At 64.8% G+C, this 25,691-nt stretch overlaps 2 protein-coding genes across 2 annotated transcripts in view; one reads left to right on the top strand and one right to left on the bottom strand.

Annotated features, from left to right (window-relative positions):
• The window catches only part of CHID1 (chitinase domain containing 1), a 33,304-nt gene extending 20,467 nt beyond the window's left edge, over positions 1-12,837 (top strand). Inside the window, exons 10-13 of the mRNA XM_012651997.1 lie at positions 8,214-8,294; positions 8,548-8,590; positions 8,787-8,987; positions 12,778-12,837. Coding sequence (XP_012507451.1) covers positions 8,214-8,294; positions 8,548-8,590; positions 8,787-8,885 — 223 coding nt within the window. The 3' untranslated portion in view covers positions 8,886-8,987; positions 12,778-12,837. The remainder of the gene's footprint in view (positions 1-8,213; positions 8,295-8,547; positions 8,591-8,786; positions 8,988-12,777) is intronic.
• Positions 11,701-25,691, bottom strand: part of TSPAN4 (tetraspanin 4) — a 17,227-nt gene continuing 3,236 nt past the window's right edge. Inside the window, exons 2-8 of the mRNA XM_012651998.1 lie at positions 25,248-25,327; positions 15,927-16,118; positions 14,202-14,276; positions 13,239-13,340; positions 12,992-13,123; positions 12,810-12,893; positions 11,701-12,235 (exon numbers count right to left, since the gene is read on the bottom strand). Coding sequence (XP_012507452.1) covers positions 12,167-12,235; positions 12,810-12,893; positions 12,992-13,123; positions 13,239-13,340; positions 14,202-14,276; positions 15,927-16,118; positions 25,248-25,310 — 717 coding nt within the window. The 5' untranslated portion in view covers positions 25,311-25,327 and the 3' untranslated portion in view covers positions 11,701-12,166. The remainder of the gene's footprint in view (positions 12,236-12,809; positions 12,894-12,991; positions 13,124-13,238; positions 13,341-14,201; positions 14,277-15,926; positions 16,119-25,247; positions 25,328-25,691) is intronic.

The following is a 25,691-nucleotide window of genomic DNA, read 5'->3' on the forward strand; positions in this document are numbered from 1 at the left end:
TCTGGACACAGAGTTCAGCCCAAGTGCACACTGCCCCCAGTGTGCACAGGGTCGGACAGGCTACCGGTTTGGGGGTGTCCTGTGGGGTCTTCCCCATCCAGCCTGGAAGCTGGGATTCATTGTCCCCGGGTCTCTCGGGAGGTGTGTCTATCCTCGTGCCTGTGCCGTCCTCCCAAGCTCCGGCGACCAAAGTGGTGTCCGTGTCAGCGCACATCTCCCCTCACTCTCTGCTCACACCTTCTGCTGTTGGCACCGAGTCTTTCTGGCTGAAATCTCACTTATTAGTTGCAGCCACCCTGCAGCCCAGGGGGAGCAGCTAGACGGCTCCCACCCCCACACGCACTCCACCGCACACACCGCCCACCGTACTCTCAGCCGGGGCCTCTCCCCACAGGACACCTGCCGCCCACACTGGTTGCCTTCCAGCCCACGTTGCTTCCTCCCCAGAGTGGAGGGCCCCCATCCCTTTGTCCTGGGTCTGTCACCTTCCAGCACTGAGTGACAGATGGGTGGCAGGAGGGGATGAATCCAGAGCGCATAGCCCTCATCACCATTGCCTCGCGACTCAGTAGTGCTCGGTGTTTTCCTCCTCTTCTCTTTCTTGGAGGTGGTTTACTGTGAGAATCTTCAAGCGTAAAAGTTGATAGGATGGCGCGGCAGGCCCCTTCCCACCATGCGAGACTTAGTCGCCCTCGGCCCCCAGGCGGCACCAAAGGGCTTCAGCCAACCCCCGCTCCCAGGTCTCCGCCCTCACCCTGCCCACGTTCTTGCAGCATGGCAACACCTTCCGACAGCCACAGAGTGGACCTAGGTGTCCTCCACACCCGTGACCCCTCCGTGGGAGCCCGGGGCTCAGTGTGTGCCTATGGGCCCTGGCCTTCCCATTTCCATGGTGAGGGACAGCGAGCGGGGGTTTCAGTTGTGACGTTGCTGGATCCCACACCCCAGGTGGGGGACACCTGCTGAGCAGGATGAGCCAGTCTGCCTACCTCGAGCTTCAGGAGGTGGCTTAAACCTGAGAAGCCTCTGGCATCTGCCCCAGAGCCTCACCGTCTGCAGGGCAGCTCAGGGAGGCGGCCCTCCAGCCGTCCGTCTCCTCTGCCAGGAGGAGGAAGGCCTGGACCTAGGAGTGGGAGGAGGGTCTCACCAGTGTCCACCAGCAGCCCTAGCGCAGGGCAGAGCCAGAAGCCACCCCCTCAACTGGCCAGGCGCAGCTTTGCTCTCCTGGGCCCCAGCCTTGGGGCTGCTTTGGAGCCCTGAGGGGAGTACCTGGGAGCAGGATTTCTCTCTCACATGCTCCTATGTCTGGAACCTCTGTGCGGCCGAATTCTCGTCGGGCTCATGAGCAAAGCGGCAGTCCGGCTGCAGCTCCGCGCGTGGCCCAGGGCTCTGCGGCTGCCCGAGGTGGGGCTGCAGGGAGGGCTGGGTGCCGTTAACTCCAGCTGTCAGTGCAGCGGGTTGGGTCTGTGCGTCCTCACCGGTGGCTTTACTGGGGTGGGGACAGCAGTCTCTCAGGGAGCCAAGCAGAGTGGTGGGTATAGAGGCACCAAGCACACAGTGAGAGCTTTTGCCACTTGGCACCCATAGCGGCTGTTCTTTGGCACTGGCAGACCCACCCTGTCTGACGCCCTCCCAGAGCCACGCCTCTCCTCCTTCCCCCCAGGACCAGTCCTCACCCGCAGACTGCCCCCAGCTCCCCTAGTGGACTTGTGCATGGGGTGGGGGCCCCTCCAGGCAGGGTGCCCACTGGCCCTGTGCTTCCCAGTGACTTGGTTTGCTTGCAGCCTGACCTGTCCTGGGCCGTCCTCCCAGCTTGCAGAGCAGGTCAACTCAGCAGAGCACCCTGGGTCACACACTGGGGCCTCCCCCACACCAGGCAGCAGCCCTCTCCCCGAAGTGGATCCTCCTGCTGGAGGTGGGTCCAGGGTCCAGGGTCCAGGAGAGAGTTAGCAAGGGGATGAGCGGACCGTGCTCTCTGCCGTGGGGCCAGCCGCGGCGGGCAGCCCCAGACCAGGGGCAATGACAGAGGGGAGGCCCACTTCTCAGGGAACAGCAAGAACACGTTCAGGGCCCAGAACCCAGAAGTGCAGCTCTCCCTGGCCAGCTGCCTCAAGTGCCACTGTCAGCGCTCGCTTCCTGAAGGGGCCGGCCAGGCGTGAGGCCCAGGGACACCCAGGGCTCCCTCCAGTTCCTTCAGAATGATGGTGCTCTCTTGGTGATAGAGCCCAGGCAGCCTCTGCCAGGAGTACCTGACGCCGCCACCTCAGCCTCCAACACGGGGCCCAGGCCCTGCGCGGGCAATGCAGGGGCCAGCCGCCTTGCCATCTGCTTGGAGGTAGGCAGAGCCAGGACCATGGGGCACGGGCGGTTAGCCAGCGACTCAGGCCAGCAGCATGTTGTGTTCCGCTTCTGTCAGCCGGGCTGGCCATCTGTACCTGCCCCAGGGACCTCGGTGGGGGCCTGGTCTGCAGAACCTATTAGTTGTGACCATGGTAGGAGCTCTGGAGGGTGTGGCCTGGGTCACTCCCCCATCTTCCGAGGAGTTTGGGCAGCATGGAACATCCCAGGAGAGGCCCAGGTCCAGCCCAGACAGTGGCCCGTTCCCTCCTCCCCCAGGATGCGTGTGGATCTGGGGAGGTCTCGGTACACACCCAAGGGTCTGTGTGGCTGCCAAGCCCCCACGCAGAAAGTCTGCCCTCGACCCTGGTGGACTGGGATGTTCCCTCCTGCCCAGAGGCTCTGCCCCGGCCTCAGCACACCCCAGGCAGAGAGCAAAGGCCATGGGCAGGGCTGGGGCCAGGCGAGCACCTTTCTCCTGCATGTCTGGGGTCTGCTGCTCCACAGGCACCCCCGCCCTGCTGGGCCTCTCCTCCCCCTGTCCTGGGGGAACCTGCTAGAGACCCCACTGAGGGCCAGCCCAGCCCAGGGGCACGACCAATTGGGTCCCCAAATGGCAGACTGTGGCACCTCTGGTGGGATGAGGGTGAAGAGGGCAGCTCCCCAGCCAGCCCTGCACCCCTGGCTCGGCAGTGTCCTCCAGGGATGTGAGGGCTCGAGCAAGGGTGCTTAGTGGCTTGCAGTGGCCAAGTCCCCATGAACTGGCCCCTGAGACAGTGGTGCTCAGTGACCAGGGCCTCACCCAGCCAGGACAGTGGGTCTATGCTGAGGCCACACTGGGCAGGGAGGTCCCTGTGCAGCCGAGTGGAGTGATGGGCAGTGGTGCGGCTGGGCCCTTCCTCCCGCCCTCTGTCCTCCACCTCCTAGGCCTGTGTCCTGTTTCCCCGGCCAGAGTCGAGGTCCCATGCTGGCCTAAAGGTGGTCTCCAGTGAGGCCTGGTTGAGGGGTAGAAGTTGCCCTGGAGGAGGGGTGGTGGACGAGGCCCGACAGGGCGGAGAGCCGGGCAGCAGCGGCCAGTCTCTGTGCAGGGACCAAGAAAAAGGAAAGTGCGAGCTGCACTCGCTCCTAGAAATCACATCTTCTCAGAACCTATGAATCCAGTATGTCTCTCGTCTGCATTTGGGATGGGGGGTCCTTTGGGATAGAATTTCAGAAACTGCCTGACAAAGGCGGGTCCCCCACCTGGGCCAATGTGACCGGGGAGTGCCTCCCAAGCCGGCATGTCCTTTCTGATGACACACCGCACAGTGCCTCTCAGGGTTGGCTTCCTCAGGCCAGCGTGTTTCTGCCGCCAGCCACACAGACAGAGCCACCTTTACCCCAGCACCCCGGTATGGCCTCCTGGCAGCAATGATGATGTGGTTACGTGATTGGAGAGTGACTTCCAGATCACAGGTGCACCTGGTGTGCGGTGGCTGTAGGCTTGTGGGCTAGGGGCATGGTGCTGCCAGGCACTCAGTCCGTGAAGGGAGGGTCCAAACTCAGCCACCCAGGGGGGCTGAGGAAGCAGCTCAGGCAGGAGAGTCAGGGAAGCACAGAGACATGGGTGTCAGCACCAGCCGTCACCACCTTGCAGACAGGAGCACCAGTGGCTGCGGGGAGGGTGCCGGCAGTCAGGCATGCCAGAAAGGGAAGGGCAGGGGCAGGCCTCAGCAGTGCCCCGACATGCCCCCAGCCGTCTGTGGGCCACTGAGCCCCTCCCACCACAGAAGCACCCGTGCCAGACAGGGCCGCGCTCACTGCGCTGCTGAGACGCAGCCGTCTATCTTCCGTCCTTGCGTCTGCCCCTCTGCCTCCCCGGCAGCTCTGCGAAGAGGCCAGGCTTGTGGTCCGAGACACAGGCCAGGAGGACCCTCTCAAGGAAGCCCCCCATTGCTCTGGCCACGGGAAGGGGTCCGGGTCTGTCCCCAGAGGCGGCGCGTCACCACAGACACCCAGCATCCAAACCCATTTTGTGGGCCAGCTGCCCGCACAGCCTCTGCCGGCCGCTGCCTGGCCTCCTAGCTCAGCCTCAGTGGAGACCACTGGCCCCTCCCCTCAGGGAGCTCTGGGTTTGTCGGGGCTTCCAGTTGCGTCCTCTCCTGCCGGCTGCGCCCCCTCGGCTGGTGTCTTAGCTTGGGACAGCGTAGAAGTGGAAGGCACTGTCCCTAAGAACTGCGGATATCACAGGGCACTGTGGCCTTGTCCCCGCCTGCGGCCTTTGGGCCCTCTCTCCACATCCCTGGTCTTGGTCTTTCTGTCCCTTCCCGGGTGTGGTTTGTCTAGCTTCTCCTTTCCTGCTGTGGGACGTTGTGTTTCTGTCCTGATTTCAGTTCTCCTGCTCTTGTTGCGCAGCCCGGTATCCTCGTGTGCCTGGAAGTCTGCTGAGAGGGCTGGGGCTTCACTGGGACTTTGAGCTTTCTTCTGCCCTTGCACTTCCCCTGGGTGTGAGTATTTAGGTCTGTCTCTCGTGGTGGAGGCCTCTCTCAAGTCGTAACTCAGAAAGACGGGTCAGGATGAATTCTATGAGCCAGAGGCGGGGGTGTGTTCCCCTAACCCCCTTACGTCACTCCACGGAGAAGCGCCCTGCGGAACCCGTGCTGTGGCGTGGCAGGGAGCCAGCCCACGGAGGCCTTGAGCGAGGCAGGCGTCGGCTACCCACGCAGAGCTGGGCCAGCAGGCACCTCTCCCCTGGGATCTGCTTAGCCAGGCTCCTGAGGAATGGGTGGAAAAAGACGGCTTGTCTGGAATGTTCCAGGTATCTGGGGGACAAGGTTTGCAGACTCTCCTGGGCAACTGGGAGCCGAGGGGACCACATGCGAGGAACAGGGCGTGACAGTGGCACCCAGGTGCAGCCCTCGTGCCATGGTGAGAGCCTCCTCCCAAGAGGCCCCCAGGCCCTGTCCCAGGCAGTGCAGTGGCACCGGTAGGATGGCCACATCCCCCACCTTGACTGCCTTGTCCGTGCTGGCTTCCAGACGTGTCTCGGTGTGATCACAAGATCGCACATGCACTGAGCCACCCTGTGTCATTAGGAAACGATTCCACGTCTCGAAGGCAGTGCGGAGAAGTTGCGGCCACCAGGGTGCGGCTTTCCCGGGGGAGGACTTTTCCGTCACCCCAGAAGGAAGCCCTATACCCTCTTAGCGGTTGCACCCCAGCCCCTGCCGGCCTCATCGCTGTCCGTCTGTGGGTTTGCCTGTTCGGGACATTTCACGTAAGCAGAGCGTACAGCATGTGGCCAAGGCCTTTACTTTTAATTTAGGGAAATAGTCCTCATTTCTTAGTCTCCTGTGTGCTGATTTCTCTTCCTCCGGGCTTCCCACGATGCCAGTGTCGACGGTTCTCCCACCCCCAGCCTCTGGTCTTTCCTTTGCCCTTTGCCCTCTGCCCTCTGCCCTCTGTGTCCCTTCTTTCCTCCTAGGCAGACCCCTGGCCCGTCCCCCACTCGCTGTGGCTGGTGCCTGCTCCCCACAAAGGCCTGTGTGGCCCTTGCTACACCTGTGGGGAGCCTGGCTCGCCTGGTGGCTTGTCCTGCATGCTGGCCATGCCCCTCGCATTGCCCTAGAGGAGAGTCCAGGCTGGGTGGCCCCTCCGGGTGCCTGAAGCCATGCCTATAGCTGTCCCACACGCGGCTCGGTGGCTGCACCCTCCTGCCGGGCTCAGCCCCGCCGAGCACCTGGCTGTCCCTTCTTTTTGTGCCCCAGGCCAGTGCTCAGGAGAGGCCGGAGGTCTTTGTCGGTGCCCTGTCCTGGCCACCCCCAGCATAGTGCCTTCCCGCCCCTCACTCTCCGGGCCTGCGCCTCCTAAGGGGGAGGATCCAGGGCTCTCGGGGCCCTGGCTGAGACCCCAGCCTCACCCCTCCAGTGGACAGCAGATTTTGAGGGGTGGCCATGAGGCCCCAGGAGGAGGAGTATGTGGCGAGGCCGGAACCTCCCCCCCCCCCCCCCAGGCCATCAGCATCTGCCCAGATTCTCCCCATGGAGAGGCATTCGGCAGACTCTGGATTGAAAGCCACAGATGACACCCACATCTGGAGTAGTGTTTTAATTAAGGATGGTCCAGTAATTTATATGACCAGAGTTGTCTGACAGGGTTGCAGCTGCACCTGCAGTGGGCACAGGTGACTCTCAGGGTGTGGGGTTCAGGAGTCAGCCAGGGCTGCAGGGCAGCTGTCGTGTCCTACATTAAGTTCCTGAGGCAAGGGTGCCCTGCCACCCTTCCCCAGGGCTCCCAGTTCACCACTGGCCCCTGCGCTCAGCAGGCCCACCACAGCCCGTCTGTGTCTGTGAGCTCTGTTGGCGTGGCTTGCAGCAGCATTGAGGAGCCCGGACCAGCTTGGGGAGGGCAGTGCCCACTGGGATGTCCTGGGGGCCAGCAGTGCTTTCCTGGGCCTGGGGCGGCTGGAGTTTCCTCTGGTGCAGTCTCATTACAGGCACCTGGAGGAAGCTCATCGTGGGTCGGGGAGGCTGCCGTGACCTGCGCTGTTTAGTTCGGGGTGTTTGTGCCCCACCCTTCCTGTCCTGCTCGTCCTGGTGTCTTGTGGGGTCTGGGAGGCCCCCATGCCTATGGAGCAGCCCCCTCCCCACACCCAAGGCCAGGGCTGCCCCAGGGTTGAGGGTCCAGCGTTCTCGTGCACTGCTGGACAGTGACAGCTGCTGTAGTCTGGGAGAGGCCCCAGGCATTGGGGGGCCTCCGCTCTGCTCAGGACAACAGCAGCCTTTCCCTGTGGGGCCTGAGACCTTCCACACCTTGAGGTCAGTAGCCCAGGGAAGAAAGCCCTGCCGGCCTCTGCTTCTTCCTTGGATAACCCACTGCCCTGCCCGGCCCAGTTTCCCTCAGGCCCTGCAGCTGCCCTGCCCATTCTCCTCCTTGGAGCCCAGGCTGTAGGCCCATGTACCCTGTGGGCGCCGTCCACAGTTGGCAGCTACTGCTCGTGTCCAGCTGTCAGCTGCCTGAAGGAGGAGCCCTCCCCCTGCACAGACTCCTGCCTACAGAGACAAGAAGCTTCTTCTAGAACCATCTGTTTGTGTTGCTGGGGGCTGTGGCTCATAGGGTCCTGGGACCACCAGCCCCAGTCTCAAATGTGCGGTGGGAGATGGTGGCATGCACTTGGGGCACTCCACGAGTTCTGGAAACCCCAGTCCTGACCCCAGCACCTCAGGACTGAGCCTGTCCTCTGTGTGGGGGGAGGGGTGGCTCTCAAACCCTGGCTTCTGGTGCTCAGGAAGGGCCTGTGGCAGCCCTGGGTGTGGATGGCCGTTTTCAACAGCGGGGGAAGGAGGCCAAGGGAGACCCAGGCCCTGGACGGGGCCAGGCACCAGTGCCCGGGGCTGCTGTCCCCAGTAGGAGGCGCTGTCCCCAGTAGGAGCCACTGCCCCTCAGCACAGGGCCTGTGGCCAGGCTGGGGCCGCCTGAGGTCAGTCTGGCCACCCTTGTACCAGAGCTCCGGGCATGGTGAGGAGCCCACGTCCAGCAGCCACTTCGAAGGGCGAGCACCACCCCCAGGGTCAGGTGGCCCCAGGTGCGAGCATCGTTCAGCAGAGCAGAGAGTCAGGGAGAGTCAGTGGGTGGCTTCCCCCAAGGAGGCTCTTGGAAAGGTATTTGCTGGTGTTTCCTTGAATACAGGGTTCACATGTGCGGCAGAGTCTGGGGCTTTGGCCACCCCACCAGCCCTCCCACAGAGCACAGGGCATCGTTGGCATCCATGGACCACTGGGGACAATGGCTCCCGCCACCTGCTGCCCCAGGCACAGCCTTGCCCCTTCTGTGATAGCCACAGCCTCCGGAGGGGCGGGGGTGCAGCAGACTCCCACACCCACACCTGCTTTCCCCAGGTACATCCAGGTCCTGAAGGACCACAGGCCCCGGATCATGTGGGACAGCCAGGCCTCGGAGCACTTCTTCGAGTACAAGAAGTGAGTGTTGGGATGTGGATGACCCAGCCCAGCTGTAGGGACGAGGCCCTGGGATGAGGGTGGAGGCAGGGGAACAGGGGCCAGCCTGGGGGCTGAGGTCCCCAGATCCACAAGCTCAGTTGTTGCCCCTGAGCACAGCCAGGCAGCAGGTGGCATAGGAGGACAGTGGGAGGAGCCCAGGCCCCTGACCCAGCTGGGAGCAGGGTGGGGCCGAGACACCCAGGGATGACAGGCAGTCCCACTTGTCCCACAGGAGCCGCGGCTGGAAGCACGTCGTCTTCTACCCAACTCTGAAGGTATGTGTGCTGCCGTCATGTGCCGGGGCTGCCGGCGGTTCTGGTCAGGCTGAGTGACACAGCAGCCCTTCCCCGCCGCGGTGCGCAGCGGCAGTCAGCCGAGTCTGGCCATGCTGCCTCTTGGCCTTGGGAGAGTCCCCAGGTGCGTTGAGGGGCGGGAGCCCTGGCAGGTGCCCACACCTCTGTCTGCCCATAGTCTCTACAGGTGAGGCTGGAGCTGGCCAGGGAGCTGGGCGTCGGGGTCTCCATCTGGGAGCTGGGCCAGGGCCTGGACTACTTCTACGACCTGCTCTAGGCTGGGCAGCACAGCCCTAAGCCACACGGGGACCAACTGTATGAAATACAGGCTCTGCTCTGTTGCTGAGACACGTCTGTGCGGTCCTCAGTGGGAGGCCAGGTACCGCGTGACGCCCTACCCTCACATGGAGGGGGCCCTGTCCTGGGTACAAGTTTTGGGAGGAGTCCTGGCTGAGGGGGCACCCAGTTGGCTGGTGGGGGCAGGACCCACAGCCCCCACGGGCCTGTCCCAGCTGCTCCCTGACTCCTGGGGTTGGATTTGGAAGCTCCGGAGCAATCCCAGACCCACCCACAGCTGGACCCCAGGGCCTGGCAACGGCACAGCTGAGGGCTCTGCCCCACGCACCACAGTCACACCTGGCCTGCCATGGGCACGTGTGTGCACAGGCGCCTGGTACCTGCAGCGGGCACGCCAGTGTCCCCACCGAGCCCAGCATGGCTAAGGCGTGCGGGCCACGTTGGAAACGGGGGCTCAGAGGAGCCAGCCCTACCCCCTTGAAACTCTGGCCCTGGACCCCAGGTCAGCTCTGCCACCTCAGATCGCATGACCCCGTGCTGGCCTGGCCACAGCCTGGAACGTAGTGAGGGACCATGGCTGAGTCGGGGAAGATGGCCTGACTGCTAAAATGTGGCTCGAGGCTGGCAGCTGGCCGGCTCCACGTGCCCTGTGGTGCAGCCGTGGCCAGGCCCAGCCCAGATGTCAGGGAGGTGTCTGGGCATTTGGAGGCACCACACACCCCGGCGTGGCCGCCCCCACCCCCACTGGCTGTGAGGCTCCTTAGCCCTTCCTGGGCGTCAGTGTCAGTGGGGTTTTCTCCTCCCGCTGGCTCCGCACAGGCGGGTCCTCTGCAATCACTGACCAAGGGCCTATAGCCCACCCTGGTCATGCCCACCAAACCCTCTAACCAGGCCCAGCCCTGAGCTTTGTAGCTTCCATGAAGCCCTTGGGGTCTGGGGCACAGGAATCATTTCCGCACCATGGGTTTGGGAATGGGGGAGGGTTTTAAGGGGACAGATGTTTGTCCTTGGGGTCAGGGCCTGGCCCAACTCACAGGCAGGCCTGGCTGGACCCCTTGTCAGGGCCACTCGGCCGAGGGAGCTGCTCTCAGTGTGGGTGAGAGGTCCACCTGGCTGCCAGGTGGGCCGTGGCAGAAACCAGCCTCAGGACACTGACTGGCTGCATCCTGCTGGCTTCTGGCTGGGGCAGCCCCCGGCCACCCAGCTGTACAAGTGTGACCACAGGCTAGGGGCTCAGTATGGTCAGGGGAGCTGTGGGGTGGACAGCCTCAGCCAACCACCCTATCCCAACCCCCAAGGGGCCCTCAGGGGCTGCCCTGCCCCTGCAGATCTGGGGGGTGGGGCTGGCCTGAGCAGGGGACAGGAGCAGTAGGCAGCCTCGTGCCACCCAGTGTGTCAGGAAGTCGCTGTGCTCAGGTGCCACGGCTGCGTGTATGGCGCTTGGGAGAAGTGGGTGTGGCGCTTGGGAGAAGTGGGTGTGCAGTGTGCCCTGCCCGCCAGGGCGTGAGGCTGAGACCAGAGCACCAGCAGCTCTGGGGGGCCACAGCAAGGGGCGCCTTGGGCTGAGCCCTGTTCTCTCCCTGACCAACCAGTTGATCTGGCTGGAAGCGGAGCCCCCCCAGCTCCCTCCCCAGCGTCGAAGACCCAGCCAAGCAGGGAGGGCGGGGGTCTGGGAGCCGTGGGCCCACTACCCGTGGCACCACGTCAACACCCACATGTGGGCTGCCGGCCGTGCTGGGGCAGCAGGCCGCATCAGGTGCTCCCTCAGAGACCCCAGGGCACAGGTGGGTGAGTGTTCCAGGCAGGGGTCCTGGGTGGGGAGAGACTCCAAGTGGGAGTGGGCAGGGCCAGGCCGCCAGTGTCCCTCTGGCCACTGAGGATGCCATAGGGGCCGACAGTGGGGCCACGCATCTCGGGTGGAGCTGGGGCCAATTTAGCCACAAGGGTTTGTGACAGGAATTGAGCTCAGAGCTGAGAGCTGGGACGTGGGCCAGACCCTCTAACTGGGAGGGCAGAGGGAGGGGCGGCCCCAGCTCTGGGCCAGGCACTCGGACACCCTGCTCATGTCCCCCCAAGGTCAGCGCTTGGTGCAGACAGGTGGATGTACCACACAGGATGGTGACAGCTGGGGGGCCAAGTGTGCCCCAGGGGTGATGGGGAGCCGGTAGGGCCCTGGAGGTGGCAGGAGTGAGCTGGAACTAGAGATTGTGGGGTGCAGTTTGGGGGATCAGATGCCCCCGAGCTAGTGAGGCTCCTGGGAGGTGCCCATGCCCCAACCTGGACCCCCCCAACTGTCATCCCTGTGCTGGCTGTCACCACCACAACCCTCTTCACTCTCTGGTTGTAAGAATCCTGTTTTTGAGGTAGTTTGATGCATTTTGACCATTTCTCTAATTCTGCGCCTGACAACTGTTTTGCTTCTGCCAGCCCACTTAGAAGGGCAGCGCTCCTAGGAACAGAAACGGATATGGGGATGGGGGGTGAGCGGAGCTCCACCTCGAGCACACCCCAGGGGAGGGGCTGAGATGGGGAGTCGGCAGGTGAGGGGCTCAGAAATCTCCCCAGGGGCCTCTGCGCCACTTCCTGTGGCTAATGTAATGGACTTCTTTAACCAGTGGCCCTGCGGCTCTGTCCTCTGCGGCAGCTCATGCAGGCGTGCGCTTTCCTAGCCAACGCGGCAGGCCCACGCTGCACTGGTGGGAGTGTCCACTCTGCGTGGCAGCTGCGGAGTCTGCCTGGTGCCGGCAGGGAGAGGGGGGCAGGGGACAGACTGGCAACACACACGGGGCTGCTGCTCACACTCTTTATTGAGATGCACCTGGAGCCCGGGCACCGCCGGAATGTGGATGACGGGGCCTGTGCCCCGCCTGGAGCACCAGGACCAGTGAGCGGCCTGAGGGCGGCTGAGATCCAGCCCCTGCACCCCACCCAGTGTCTGTGGGAGGCTGGGGACCACAGCTTGGCCGCCCCATCCTGTGTGAGCACTGCTCTGGAGGATACATAGGTATAAAAACTGCTGGTAGCCCCTCCCGCCCCCCAGCCTTGGGTACCGCAGCCAGCGCTTGGCCGCCCCTCCGCTGGTGCAGAGACCCCAGGGCCTTCCAGGGACAGGATTCCTGGGGGCTGCAGGCACCTGCTCAGCGCAGGTGCACCGAGAGCCCAGCCAGGGTGCAGCACCGAGTCCTGTGGTGGGAAAAGTGGGTGTGTGGCCATGTCCTGGGGGGTGGCGGCCTTTGGTAGAGAAGCGAGGTGACAGGCAGCCTACGCACAGGAGGTGTCCGCCTTGACCACCTGGCAGTACATGGTCATGGCAAAAGTCAGGCCCAAAATCTGTGGGGATAGGAGGAGGGTGGAGCTGCTCAGGGAGCCACAGGCCACTGCCCAGAGGGGACCCCGCCCCCAGCAGGTGCCCTGGCCCTGATGCACCCTGGCACAGGACGTAGCGGGCAGAGTCCTGCACACCCCACCCCCAGCTCCTCCATTTGGGTCATCACAGAGGCGCCAAGGCCCAGAACACACCCCCAGAACTGCCAGAGGAGCCCAGGCTGGCCAAACTGCAGGAAAGGGGGACCTAAGGGCTGAGCCCTGAAACCCCCGGGTCCCCCATGCCTGGGTGAGCAGGCCCCACCCTGTGAGGTTCAGACCCTCCCAGGCCTAGAGCTGCAGGAACCTGCTGCCCCCCCCCCGCCCCCTGCCTCTGCTGGGAGACGGCCACGCTTGGAGCTCGGGCCAGCTTGTCCACCCCTGACCGTCCCCTGCGGCCCTGCCTCTGTCCGGGACACTGGCTCCTTGCAGGGCAGCGTTCACTACCAGGTCCACCCGACCACGGGCCCCGCAGGGACAAGGCCTTTGCTATTCTGCTTCCCTCCCAGGGAACAGGCCCTCGCAGCTCAGGCTACTGTACCTGCACCAGCGCCGTGCACAGCCCGAAGACGCCCACAGCCAGCAGGTTCTCCTGAAGCCACATCTTCACCGTCTCGTAACAGGGCTGGAGGAGAGCCGCGTCACCCAGGCTGGAGCCCTCCTGGCTCACAGCCCCCACCCTCTAGGTCCCCGCAAACCCCCAGGGGGTGGGGTCTCACTCACCGCTTTCCACCAGGTGCCGGGTGCGTGCAGCCCACAGCTCTCGCTGAACTCCAGGCAGCAGGAGTCGGGCACGCGCGTGGCATTGTACACCTCAAACCAGTCAGTGTAGTTGGAGACGCCGCAGCAGCGGAACTGGGGGGCAAGCACAGGCCTGGCGCTGGGGCTCAAGGGGGAGGGCAGGCCGTCCCGCGGCAGGGGTGCGCCTGCAGGCCCCGCCCACCCCCACCAGGGCCTCCCCCCGCCTCACGTCAGTCTGGATGATGCTCCAGGCGTTGGTCAGGCCCACGTTGCCCTGTGTGCCGTACAGGTGCAGGCCCTTCTTCAGGTCTCGCTGGGCATACCTATCAATCTGTGGGGGTGGCGGGGTCAGCAGGGTCCCTCACTGTGCCCTCTCTCCTCCAGACCCGGTCCGCCCATGAAGTCACTCCCTGGCGCCACCCATCAAGCTGAGGACACGGTCCAGGCCTCGTGTCTGCTCAGGAGGCCCTTCCCTGGCTTCCTTCTCAGGCTGGGGGAGGACCATGGGGTCCTGGGGTACAGGGACGGGGTGAGCAGATACGTGTGCACCCACTTGTTGGCACAAACACACGTCCCTGCCGTGAGCTGAGGGCCAGAAGCTGCGGCACCCTGGAGTAGCGAGCACGCCCAGCCAGGCCTTGGTCTCTGGGTCCCCCTCCAGCGGAGACCAGGGCTCCTTGGAGAAGCGGTTGATCTGGGGCCTGGGCAGGGATGGCACAAGGAGCCTGGAGCACCCCGCGTGCCAGAAAGTCGGGAAGTGCTCCAACAGGGAAAGTCCGCTGACGGGCACGTCAGAGGGACACAGGAGCCAACCAGAGGAGCTCCCCGTGGCCACAGATGGAACGTGAGCAAAAACTAACGACTAGATCGTGACCAGAGTGTACAACACAAATGAACAGGCCCATCCTGATGCACATAAGGGGAAGACGGGAGTCGGAATTCCAGATAACACGCAGGGGAGGGCAGCGTGAACGGGGAACAGCGGCTGGGACGCCGCGGGATCCATAAGGTGCTCACCGGACGGCTGGGGTCAGCCTCGCTGAGCGCCCCTGGGTAGGGAGCCACAAACACACCCCCCAGTGCTGCCAGGAACCCCTCGAGGGCAGTGGGTAAGTGCGAGCCCACGGTGCCCATGCCCCACTCCCGTCTGCACAGCCACGGTGCTCGCTGGGCAGGGGCCGAGCAGCTGTACCTTGTCAGTGTAGGCGAAGAAGAGGACGGCAATGGTGGTCTCCAGCAGGAACACGAGCAGCAGCATCACGAAGAACTGCCGGAGAGGGACAGGCTTTGGTGACCCGGACCCTGGCCACCCCAGACCCTGCCCCCGCCAAGCCTGACAGCATGCCAAGGGCCAGGTGGTGCTGCCAGAAACCCCAGCCAGATCCCTGCACCTGGAGACCCCCCAGTGCCACCCCACCCTGCCTGGAACCTTTAATCCCAGGTTCGGGGACAGTGGACATCGTATCTTGCTCAGCCTCTCAGCTTTGTGGCCTTGGGCTGGCCTGGGCTCCCTCCACCCCATCAGAGTGACCCAGACACCCCCAAGTAAGGACAAGTCCCCATTCCAGAGGCCCCAAGCCTCCCGCCCATCAGCTGCACTTAGGATACCTCCTCTGGGAGGTTTGAGATGGATCCCAAACATGTGGCCACGGGAGGTGGAGCACTCCTGCCTGGCGAGGGCGGGGCTGGACCGTGGTGCCCCCCAACTCCCACATCACACCCCTCAGGGCAGCTAGGGTGGCCAGCGCTCCCTCAGGTGAGAGCAAGGTGCCTGGACAATGGCAGAAGCCTCCACCTCTGACCGCACCCTCCAGGAATCCCCCCACACCACGCGCCAGGGCACAGCCCCAAACCTGCCCTGGGTGCCCCTGGCCAGCTGAGCGGGTGGAGGCAGCCTTCCCAGCCTGTCCCTCCATGTGGGTCACTGACGCCACAAAGAGGCAGGGAGGCATGGACAGGGTGGGCACAAGTGGGGCTGGCCTGGGGGGCAGGCATTGTCGTCTCCTGCCGCATCCAGTCTCTGTTCAGACTGGGCTCCAAATGGCAGGTCAGCCCCTGGGCCAAGGGTGCCGGGCTTTGTGGAGGCCACACTGCAGCTTCCTCCACTGCCCAAGGAGCCCTGAGCCCCAGCAGGGCTTCTACGGACCCCACTGTGCCCTGCGTCCCGCACTGCCTCCACGGGGTTCCCAGCCCCAACTGGGAACATCTTCCTGAACGTGCTGGACTCCATGAAAGCTGACACAGGTCGGGGCGTGGGGGGTGTGGGCTGGCTCCACCAGGGCCGGGGACCTGAAGAAGCCCCTCAGACAAGGGGACCCCTCTCAGCCTCATGACGTAGGATGCGAGCAGGCATCCACCCTGTCCAAGGCCTTGGCTGGGCTCACTCAGGGATCCTTTCCCTATTTAGTTGTCCATGATTAGCATTTCTGAGGAGGGGAAACATCCTGCCCACAGATCCATCCCAGAGGCACAGGCCAGGCTGCCCGGCTCTCGGCAGAGGGTCCTGGGGGGCTGAGAGGTCAGGCCCAGGGCGGGGCTGGAGGTGGTCAGGGATGAGGCTTGGAGAGAACAAGCCCAGTAGTGGCTGCACACGTGGATGGGGTGTGCCTCCGTTCACGTGTGTCCACGCCCCGGCAAGGCGGGGGGCAAGGGAGGGCCCACCAAGCTGCAGCATGTTCTCCTGGGCCAGCAGCCCCCCAACCCAGCCTGGCCTGGAGTACCCAGCAAAGGGCCCCCAGGGCTGCTCCAGGCCCCGGACCCTCCGCCCCAGCCTGGTCCTCGTGTCCCTCCAGGCCAGGCCCCCAAGGTGGGGCCCGTGTGTCAAGTGGACCTCAGCAGCCACGGCTTGGGGAACCAGTGGAGCCCCCGGAGCCCCGGCGCTGCCCCACGAGCCCACACAGACCCCGCCGGCACTCACCGTGAGCAGGAGGCACTTGTTCTCCTTGATGGCCCCGATACAGCCCACGAAGCCTATGGCCATGACGAAGGCGCCAGTGATGATGAGCAGGTTGGCGGCCGACAGGGAGGGGAAGGAGGAGGACAGGGTGGCGAAGTTCCCCTGCGTGGCAGCCAGCCAGATGCCAACGCCCAGCACACCGCAGCCTCCCAGCTGGAACCACAGCGAGGGGAGGCAGCGTGAGGTAGGCTCCGCACCTGGCACAGCCCAGCCCACCCCCAGGTCGTGCCGTCTCTCAGCCTGAGCCCCAGAGCCACCCAGAGTCCCACTAATGCCCACAACAGCCCTCAGGGTGTCCAGGGCAGGCCCCCAGCCCATCCTCACCTGCCCTGCTGGCCTCCCGGGACAGGAATCCTGTGGGGTCACTGGGCCTGGGCGCCCCTCCCCAGTCTTACACAACACCCCGGGCAGGTGCCCCCGACCCACAGTGGTGGGGTGCCAGCCCCTGCCTGAAATGACCAGTGCCTCCCCAGAACGCCACTCCGCCCAGGAAGCGTCTGCCCACCTCACTGCCTGGAGCAGAGGGCCTGGGTCTTCTCTGGCCCCCAAGGCCCAGCCTGTACCCCCCCATGCTGCCCCGCAGGTCTGCCCACTGGACAGATGTCTCGGACCATGCAGTCTGCGGCCCCTGCTCCCTCACTCCCAAACCAGGCTTCTTGGCGGGTGGTCCTGGGGATTCCGAACACAGACCCCAAGTGTCTGCCATCCCGCTGTGGTGTCCCTGCCTGTACCTGTCACCCTAGGCAAGGGAGCCCTGATGCCCTCGCACCTCTGCTCATAATTAATTAGGGTTTGTCACAGCCACGTGGGCACTGATGGGATAGGAGGGTCTCAAGGGGGCACCTACTCACAGCCTCCTCCCCAGGGGCCTTCCACAACCAGCTTTCAGTGCGTTTCACCACTGCTCATTGCGGTGAAAATCAGTAGAAACGGGAGTCGGGGGTAAGCGAAGGGGGCAGTGGATCTGAGGGCTCACAGCCTCCCATGATGGGACGTCCAGTCTGGGGGAGCAGGGCTCAGCCCAGGTGGCCGGTGGGGGCTGTGGCTTTGGCCCCCCGTTCCTCCGACTGAGGCTGTGGGCTCTGGGTCACTCCGGGATGAAACGGGAGGGTGTGTTCCTGCCCCGGGGCCCCTGCCCCACTCAGGAGGAGGGGACAGGACATGAGCGTGGACTGGCAAAGCTGCCCCTCGACTCCGTGGAGCCCCCGGACTTGAGGAAACGGCGTCCACCCACATCACCCCATAAAAGCTTCCTGAGTCCCAGTGGCCAAACTCATGCATTTTCCAAAGAAACTAGGGCTGGGAGAGGGGCCGCCGGCAGCCCCATCCCACCACGCCGGCCGCCCGGCTACACCAGGCCCAGGGCCTCAGCCCACACAGGGACCTCCAGGGCTCAGGCAGGCCCGAGACCCCTGCCCCAGGTGCACGCACGCACACCCCTCCCCAGCCCCCGGGTGGGGCAGCAGGACCGCCATGGCAAGGCTCCCAGACCAAGGGCAAGAGCAGCCACAGGCGCCCAGGGGTGCAGGCTCAGGCCATTACTGGTGTCAGGGGTCCTTCCAGGCCCCTCAGGGCCAAACCCTGCAGAGCAGGAAAATCCCGCCTCCCAGCACAGCTGAGAGCACCCACCTGCCCAGTCCATCCTGGGGTGAATGCAGGCTCTGTCCTGCCAGGGGCTTCCCATGGAAGGCTGGCTCCTCTGCTTAACAGGGAGAACAAGACGTTTCTGGAGCTTGGGGCTCAGGGCCCGCCCTGGGAAGCTTTGCCGAGCGCAGACACCCAGAGCCCAGGGCCTCTCCCAGGGCACAGGAAATAGGGGTGGGGAGAAACGGACAGACTGGCACAAGAGGGGTCGGCCCCTGTGCTCTGGGCACCAGGATGGGGGGCATCCTGACACAGGGCCAACTTGCCCCCACTCTGACGGCACGGCCCTGCAGCTCCCCGAGGGGCTGCCGAGGAGTCGACAGACAGCTTCAGCACAGCGCCCAGCCTGGGGTGGCTTCTGAGCAACCCGGCCCAGAGGTGAGGGGGCACACCTGGGAGCCTGGAAAGGGCGTGGAGGTGGGAGCGGGCACAGCCAGAGGAGGGTGGCTTGGGACTCGCCAGGGCAGGGGTGAGCCCTGGGTATGGCGAGCTGGGGCATGATATGCCCGAGAGCAGAAACAGGGTCTGTCCTCCCCGAGAGAGCTGGGCTTGGGGCACAGCTGTAGGGTAGGGCAGGGGTCTGCCAGCAACACAGAGATGCCCTCCTTCCCGTGGGACCAGGACCCCTGCCATGGGATGTACACAGTGCTGACCGCAGCCAGGGACGCTAGGAGGGGGTGAGGCTGGGCCTGGCAGCACCTCTGGGCACCGACCCGTCTTTGAGGAGGTGACACTTGTAACACCAATGAGCACAGGAGAGACCTGCTAGACAGGCAATGGCTCAGTCCTCCCACCAGACACATCCTGACATGGAGAGACGAGGGGCTCCCCATGGCCTCTGGCGGTTCCCAGGTCTCAGGGAACCTTCCAGAACCCAGGGGGTGACTCGGGGGGAGTGGAGGAGCAGATAGGACACACATGGCCCTGCCATGTTGCTGCCCCTGGGACTGGGGACGTGAGGCCCTGGGTCCCAATCACCGAGGGGGGCTACCTCCCAGCTCTGTGCCTGCCCCACAGAAGAGGCCCCGGGAAATGGCTACCTGCCAGGCTGACCCCGGTGACCCCAGGCACAATGCCCAGCGAACAGCATGTCCTGCCCTTGAGGAACCAAGCGGCCCCCTGCCAGTCACACCTCGGGGCTGAGCACCCAGGCCAGGTGATGGCAGGTCCCTGAGCAGAGAGGAGGTGCTGGTTGAACAGGGAAAACTGTCGTTTAGAGCCCAGACTGCCCGAGCCATCCACCTCTGCCTTCCAAGGACAGCAAACCACTCAAGTCAGCAGGAAAATGAGCCGCTCTGAGCTCCCCTTGCCCCACAGGGACGCGCGAAGGACTTGGGTAGGAGGCCATGCAAAGTGGCTGGCGCCAGGCCTGGTTGGGGGACGAACACCCTGTTCCATGGGGGCCTGGACAGGAAGGAGCCCTACACCCCAAGCCCCATCCCCTTCCACAACTGCCCCAGCCCTGGTGGGAACTTACTTCCTTGATGAGCACTCCAGGAAACATCCTCACCTCCACCCCCACCTGCTTACTGCCACCAGCCGGGCACCACCACAAGCACAGTGACAGACGCCCTGCACCCTGGCAGGCAGCCCCACGCTCACGGCCTCGCCTTGCGACCCGGCGCTTCCCTCGAGCCCTAAGGCCGCCCCATGCCTGCAGACCCCACGGACCCGTCACTGCACTCTCAGACGCGCCAGCACTAAAGAATGCATGCGCGTGGTTAATAAAATGACCTGTAATTTTGAAAATGTTTCTATGCATGCAGCTTTTAAAACATTTTGGCAGGAAAATTACAGCCTCAAAGTGCAAGAGAAAATGGGCCCCATTGGACGGAACATCCAGAGGCAGGGTAAGCAGGACTGAGTCCCCGGGGGCGGGGGCGGGGGCAGGAGCACCAGTCCCTCCCCAGTCAAATGTAGCCCAGGGGGGAACACCTGGGGGGCGGGGAGGCCCCATCAGTGTTCCGCTGGGCACCTGGGCCCAGCCCAGCACCGCATGGGACCGTCCTCTAGCTGGTGTCAGCCCAGCCCTACTCAGCACTGGCTCGCCAAGACCTTCAAAAGTGACTGTGGGCTCTGCCCAAGACTGAGCCAATGACGGCCAGGAGGCCTCTGTCACCCCCGGCACCCAGCCCTGGCACGTGGCACGTGCTGCCAACGTCCTTTGACCTCCCCCTCTGTCCTCGCTGTGCTTGTCTGTGGATTTTGGGCTTAGCCTCAGGCTGGGGGTGGGGACCATGGCATGCGCTCCCCTCCCGGCCTGGGGGCAGTGCTGGCTGGCCCTCTGCCCACTGCCCCTCGAGTCACCAGCTAGTGTGGCAGATGGCCAGGCAGCTGGCCCAGCCCTTGGAACAGGGTGGAGGGCTGGGTTCCCGCAGAGGCCAAGGCTGTGTGCAGAGGAAATGGCCCATCTTGGCTGGAATGTTGGTTACCAGGTATGAAGAGTCTCTCCACTTAAAATCTGTACAATTGGCTGTCATTTTTTTTCTTTTTTTTTCTCTTTTTTTAAGAGACAGGGTCTCACTCTGTCGTCTAGGCTGGACTGCAGTGGCACAATCAGCTCACTGCAGCCTCAACTCCTGGGCTCAAGCGATCCTCCTGCCTCAGCTTCCCGAGTAGCAGGGACTACAGGTGCGCACCACCACACCTGGCTAATTTTCTTCTTACTTTTTGTAGAATTGGGTCTCACTATGTTGCTCAGGCTGGTCTTAAACTCCTGGCCTTAAGTGACCCTCCCGCCTCAGCCTCCCAAAATGCTAGGATTACAAGCGTGAGCCACCGCACCCTGATTTGTTTTCTTAGCCAGCCCTGAGCAACTGGACGTGTGGGAAGCGGTCAAGACACCAGATCCTTACATCACACTCCTTGTCCAGTCACCCCGACCCTGGGAGCTCTCCAGGTGCCCCCCAGACTCACAGATGAGGAGACTGGCCACATCCACTGACCAAGGACCCACTGAGGCCAGAGTCCAAGGCAGGGAGAGCAAAGCGGCCCTCACCAGCAGGTCCCCCTTCCCAGGGAAGCAGAGCTGGGTCTTGCAGGGTGAGTAGGAGTTTGTGGGAGGGGCGAGGGGCATCCAGAGGAGAGACCGTGACCTCAGCAGGGCTGCTTGGGAGAGGAGAGGAAGCGTCACTGCCAGGCCAGGAGGCGGAGGGCCAGGACCTCACTTCGGGCAGGTGCAGCTGAGACCCGCACTACCACACGCACTCCCCCTTCCTGAGCACAGGCCCCCCGGCCTCTCCGCCTGCCCCCTGCAGCCCTTAGTGGCTGAGGCCATGTCTCTGCCCAAGAAAGAACCCTCCAGTTTTGCCCTATGTCTAGAAGGTTCTCTCCACACAGAGGCTCACCTGCCCTGCCACCACACTGGACTCTGGGGACCCACAGAGGCCCCATGGAGCCGCGTCTCGGTCACCAGGTGGACAGAGCCATCTGGGGCCCACAGTTGGGCAGGCAGGGTCCCCCGACCAACCGCTGCCACCCCCAACCCTTCAGAGGAGCCATGAACTCCCCAAAGAGCAGACGCACAGTGGTTTGTGCAGAAATGGACTTGTGTGTTTGCTGCCGTCCCCACCGAGAACACCCAGGATGCTAAAGTCAGCAAAGGAGGCCCCGGGAGCTCGGTGCAGGGCCCTTGGCCACCCTCAGGGTCCCCTCCTCCGCCACCATATCACAGTGCCCTGCCCAGAGGCCAGTGACAGGCAGCCTGGGCATGGCTGTCGGACGTCGTCATAGCTCATCACAGGGAAAGAAAGCCAAGGGCCCAGCCTGCGCCTCTCCCAGCAAGTCACCGTCGACTCCAGAGCAGAGGCCCGAGCACTGCCAGGACCTGCCCTGGGGGTGACAGAATGGGCCCCCATGCCCGCTGGGCAGGGCCAGGGCAGCCCCTCAGTCCCCTCCCGGTAAGACAGGGGGAGGCAGAGTTTGGGCCCTGGACACCTGACTCTGACCCCACACCTCCTCCAGCCAGGCCTCTGCCCACCTGGGGTCAGCAGGCTGGGTGGGAGCTGAGGGGGACTGCCCACCTCCTGTGCCAGCCCAGTGTCTGGGGACCCTGACCCAGCACAGTGCCCTGTGGTGCAGACCAGGAAACTGAGGCCTGGGGAGGACAGGACTTGCCCTGGGTCCCACCCCGGCTGCCCAGACAGACCCCAACCACACGTTCAAGGAGCAGCCTGAGGCTTCCACTGAGCGCCTGGTGTGCGGTGGGAAGGAGACGGGGCCGCGTGGAGGGCTCGCCTGGCCAGGACCCAGCCTGGGAGGAGCCAGGCTGCTGGCTGGGGCCCAGGCGGGACGGCGGGCAGCCCTTACACAGCCCGCGGCTGGCCATACGGGAGCCACAGAAACAGCCTCCACCCAGGTGCTCGTGGGACGGGGCGGGGGAGGGCAGGAAGAGCAGGCCTGTCCTCTCCGTCCACCCGCGGGACCTCGATTCCATTATGGGAAGAGCTTTGCTGGCAGAGGCTGAGAGCAAGGGGGTGGGGACCCCTCAACCCGCCCCGCTGCTGGCTGTCCTCACTCATGGGCCCTACGTAGCCCTCTCCCACGAGGACAGGACTCCCAGGGGACACCCGGCCCCACCACAGGGACCCTGGCCCTAACCAGGCCACCCCACCTGTGCACACCTCCAGGAGCATCAGTGACTGCCCAGTGGAGATGTGGCCAGCTAGTAAGGACGCTGCTTGCCAAAGGAGGGCAGGCGTCTGGGGGTCTGGGGGTTGGGGCCGCGCCACGTCTGCATATCTGTCTGGGCTCCCCACCACCGGGACACAGCACCTGCTACCTACCCGTCCTGGCTGCCTCAGGACCCCTCCCCCTTGACCCCAGGCTGGAGGCTCTGTGCAGACCCTCATTGGCAGCCCACCCTCCAGGGGCCCTCGAAGTCGGCACATAAACAAGACCCAGCTGAACCTCTGGAGCTACCCCACCCTCCGTCCCACTTCCACCAAGTAGGACCCCAAGGCCACCCTAGGCCCAGTCAGGGGCTGTGGTCTCCACCAGGGGCCCAGCCCTACAGTGAGGGGTGCTGGGGGGCTCTGGTCTCAGCCCAGAAAGAGGTCTCAGGAAGCCAGGAGTCAGTGGAGGCCTTGGGGAGGGTCTGCCTTTCAGAGAATGGGGGCTCTGAGGTGAGCCCCGAGGCACAGGCAGGAGAGAGGGGTGCCAGGCTGGAGCTGGAGGACAGGAGAGCAAAACCGAGGGGCAGCCTGACCAGGCAGGTGGGCAGACAGGAGCTAGAGAAAGACCACTGCAGCCACCTCTGAGTAGGTGCGCAGCATGGCCCCCCATTCCCACACCCCCAGCTTCTCCACCTGCCTGCAGACTCCCGTCCTGCCCACCTACTCCCTGGGCCCCCCACACCAACCCTTCTCCGGGAGCCGCACCAGGATGGGCACAGCTCCCCACCCGGCTCCCACCACTGCCCTCCCCACTGGCCAGGGCACCCCTGGAGGCCCAGCACCTGGCCCGGTAGGGTGGGGTCAGGACAGACACACAGGGCTCTTGAGGTCCAGCCAGTGGGGACCCTCTCCCACAGCCTCGGCCCCCATGGTTGGCTCCAGTGGGGAGACTGAGGCAACACCATGGAAGGTTCTGTCCTCTGGTCTCCCAGTGTGACTGGGAAATGGAAGGAAAAAAATCCCTCCTACGGGGGGGCAGACACCCCCTCAGCAAAGGAGCTGGGGCTGGGGGAGGGGTACACTGGCCCTGCCATTCTACCCCCAGCCTTGTCACCAACAGGAACTCAGGGACAAGGTGGGGGTGGCTGTCACCTCTACACCCCCACCACGTGCTCTGCATGGTGGCTTCAAGCCCCAGCAGGCCCCTGGGCAGGGCTGGGGCCCCTGCTCTGGCCCTGCGGTCTCAGACCCCCACCGGGCACCAGGCTGGGGGGGCAGGGCTGGCAGCGGGGGCTGCAGTTTGCTGGGCTGGGAGTATAATTAGATAATAAAAAGCAAGTGAATTTTGCAGCCCAGGCGGGGGTCCCAAGGGTTCCTGATTTGTTCTTTTCCAGTTGAGTGGGTCAGCGGCTGCCATCCGCCACGGGGACCATGGAGCGTGTGTGCCCTGCAATGGGCAGGGAGGCTTCTTCAGGGCTCTTGGGGCAGAGAGAGCTCCACCTGGGGACCCCGAGAGGCTGGGCTGCTCTCAGAGCAGACAGGCCCCCAGAGGCCCCTCCTCCTCCTCCCAGAAGGCAGGTGTCCAGGTCACTGAGGAGAGCAGGTAGGGAGAGAAGCAGGACCTGCCCACGTTCCAGGAACTGCCCCTACGTGCAGTGTCCCCCCAGTCACTCTGCACCCCCACGTCACAGCGACACCCACCCACACACTGCCAATGCTTAGCACTAACTGCCCTGGTGCCTGCTGCCACTGGCCAGCCACCCAAGTGGACATTCACCTCTTCCCATGCCCTAGCCATGCTTCCAGCCCACACCCACCTCCGCTGTCCACCCCAGCCTCCAGGGCACCCTCCAGGCCTGGTCCTGGGCCTCGGCCCTCCCCAGAACCTCTAGCAGAGAACAGACCCTTGGGGTGGCCTCTTCTGGAGATTGACATCTGGGGCAGGAACCTCCTTGGGTTGTACCCCACAGGCAGCCCAGGCTGGCTGTCCCTCCCAGGGACCCCCATCCCCTACCCAAGCTGGAGAGAGAAGAGCCAGGGCCCAGCAGGGAAGGAAAGAGCAGGAAAGTGGCCCCGGGTTTCCGGGCTTTTGGCCTTGACCACACGCAAGTGAGCATCTCCCTGAAGTCCACTGCCCAGGCAGGAGCCGAAGCCACGCCCCTGTGTGCCCAGTTGCAGGAGAGCCGGCTTGGGAATCAAGACCAGAGATGGAATGACCTTGGCATCGCTTCTCCACCAAGCCTCCCCTGGCCCAGCCAGTGAAGCCCAGCCCGGCCCAGGTAATCAGAGGTCACCCCCAACTCCAGCCCAGCCCCGCTCAGTGTCCAGGGACAGGACAGGGTCCAGGTCACACCAGGCTTGCTCCACCTTGGCCAGGTGTGAGACCTGCAGTTATGGGGTGGGGTGGAGTGGGCACTGTCCTCCCTGCTCCTCAGCTCTACTCCACCCAGCACACAAGCCGCACGGGACACCCCCGCCCCAAGGCCGAACAAACCCGAACCCGCCTCTGCAGAAGTTAGGGGAGCTCTAGTAGGAGCAGGAGGCGGGAAAGCCAGGCGCCTCCCTGCAGGCACTCGTCCCCCCGAGTGCTGCCGGGGCCCCACCCCATTCCCACAGGAGCCCAGCAGCCGGCTCCCCGCCGAGCCCCGGAGGTGGGTCCCTGGGTCCGCGCTCGGAGGGGCGCGAAGTGGGGCGGGGCGAGGACGCAGGCTGAGCGGGGGAGCGGGCGCAGGGCGGGGGCCACCCCCGGGGCTCGACCCCGACCGCTGGGCAGGCGCAGCGCCTGGGGTGGCCCTGTCCTGGGCGGCCCTATCCCGAGCGCACATGCGCAAGAGAGGGGAGCGGGCCGGGCCGGGCAGCCCCGGGGCAGAGGCCCGGCCGGGCACCCGCGATAGCGGAAACCTCCGCCGCCAGCCCTGGCCAGAGCAGCGACCCTGGGCTCTCCGCCGCCCCCTCGACCAAACGCCCAGCCGGAGCGGCGACACCGGCGCCCCCAGACCCCGCTGCCGGCCCCGCCGTGACTCACCCAGAAGAGCAGGTTGAAGGCGAACATGAGGTACTTGACGCCCTGGAGGCAGCCGCGCGCCATGCTGCAGCGCTTCAGCTCTAGGAGGAAGATGAAGGAGAGGTCCAGGTAGAAGACCACGTACTTGTTGCCCTTGGGCGACGTGTAGCGCGCCTGGGCCGCCTTGGGGCCGGGGGTCGCGTGCAGGCCGCAGGAGGGACCCCCGCCGTCGCCCGCGCGCCCGCACAGGCTGCTGCAGCGGCGGAACTGGCCGCCGCGCGCGAAGCCCGAGCCCCTGCCCTCCGGCGACGGGCTGCGCCGGTACGTGGACTCGTCCGTGCTCGAGCGCCGCATCGCGCCCGCCGCTCAACGCCCCGCGCCCGCCGCCCCGGCCCGCGCCATCCCGCCGGCCCCTCCGGCTCCACGCCCGCCCGCCGGCTCCGACCCCGCGCCCGCCCGCTCCCG

Source organism: Propithecus coquereli, unplaced genomic scaffold, assembly GCF_000956105.1.
Source record: "Propithecus coquereli isolate 6110/MARCELLA unplaced genomic scaffold, Pcoq_1.0 Scaffold377, whole genome shotgun sequence".
Classification (NCBI taxonomy): domain Eukaryota; kingdom Metazoa; phylum Chordata; class Mammalia; order Primates; family Indriidae; genus Propithecus; species Propithecus coquereli.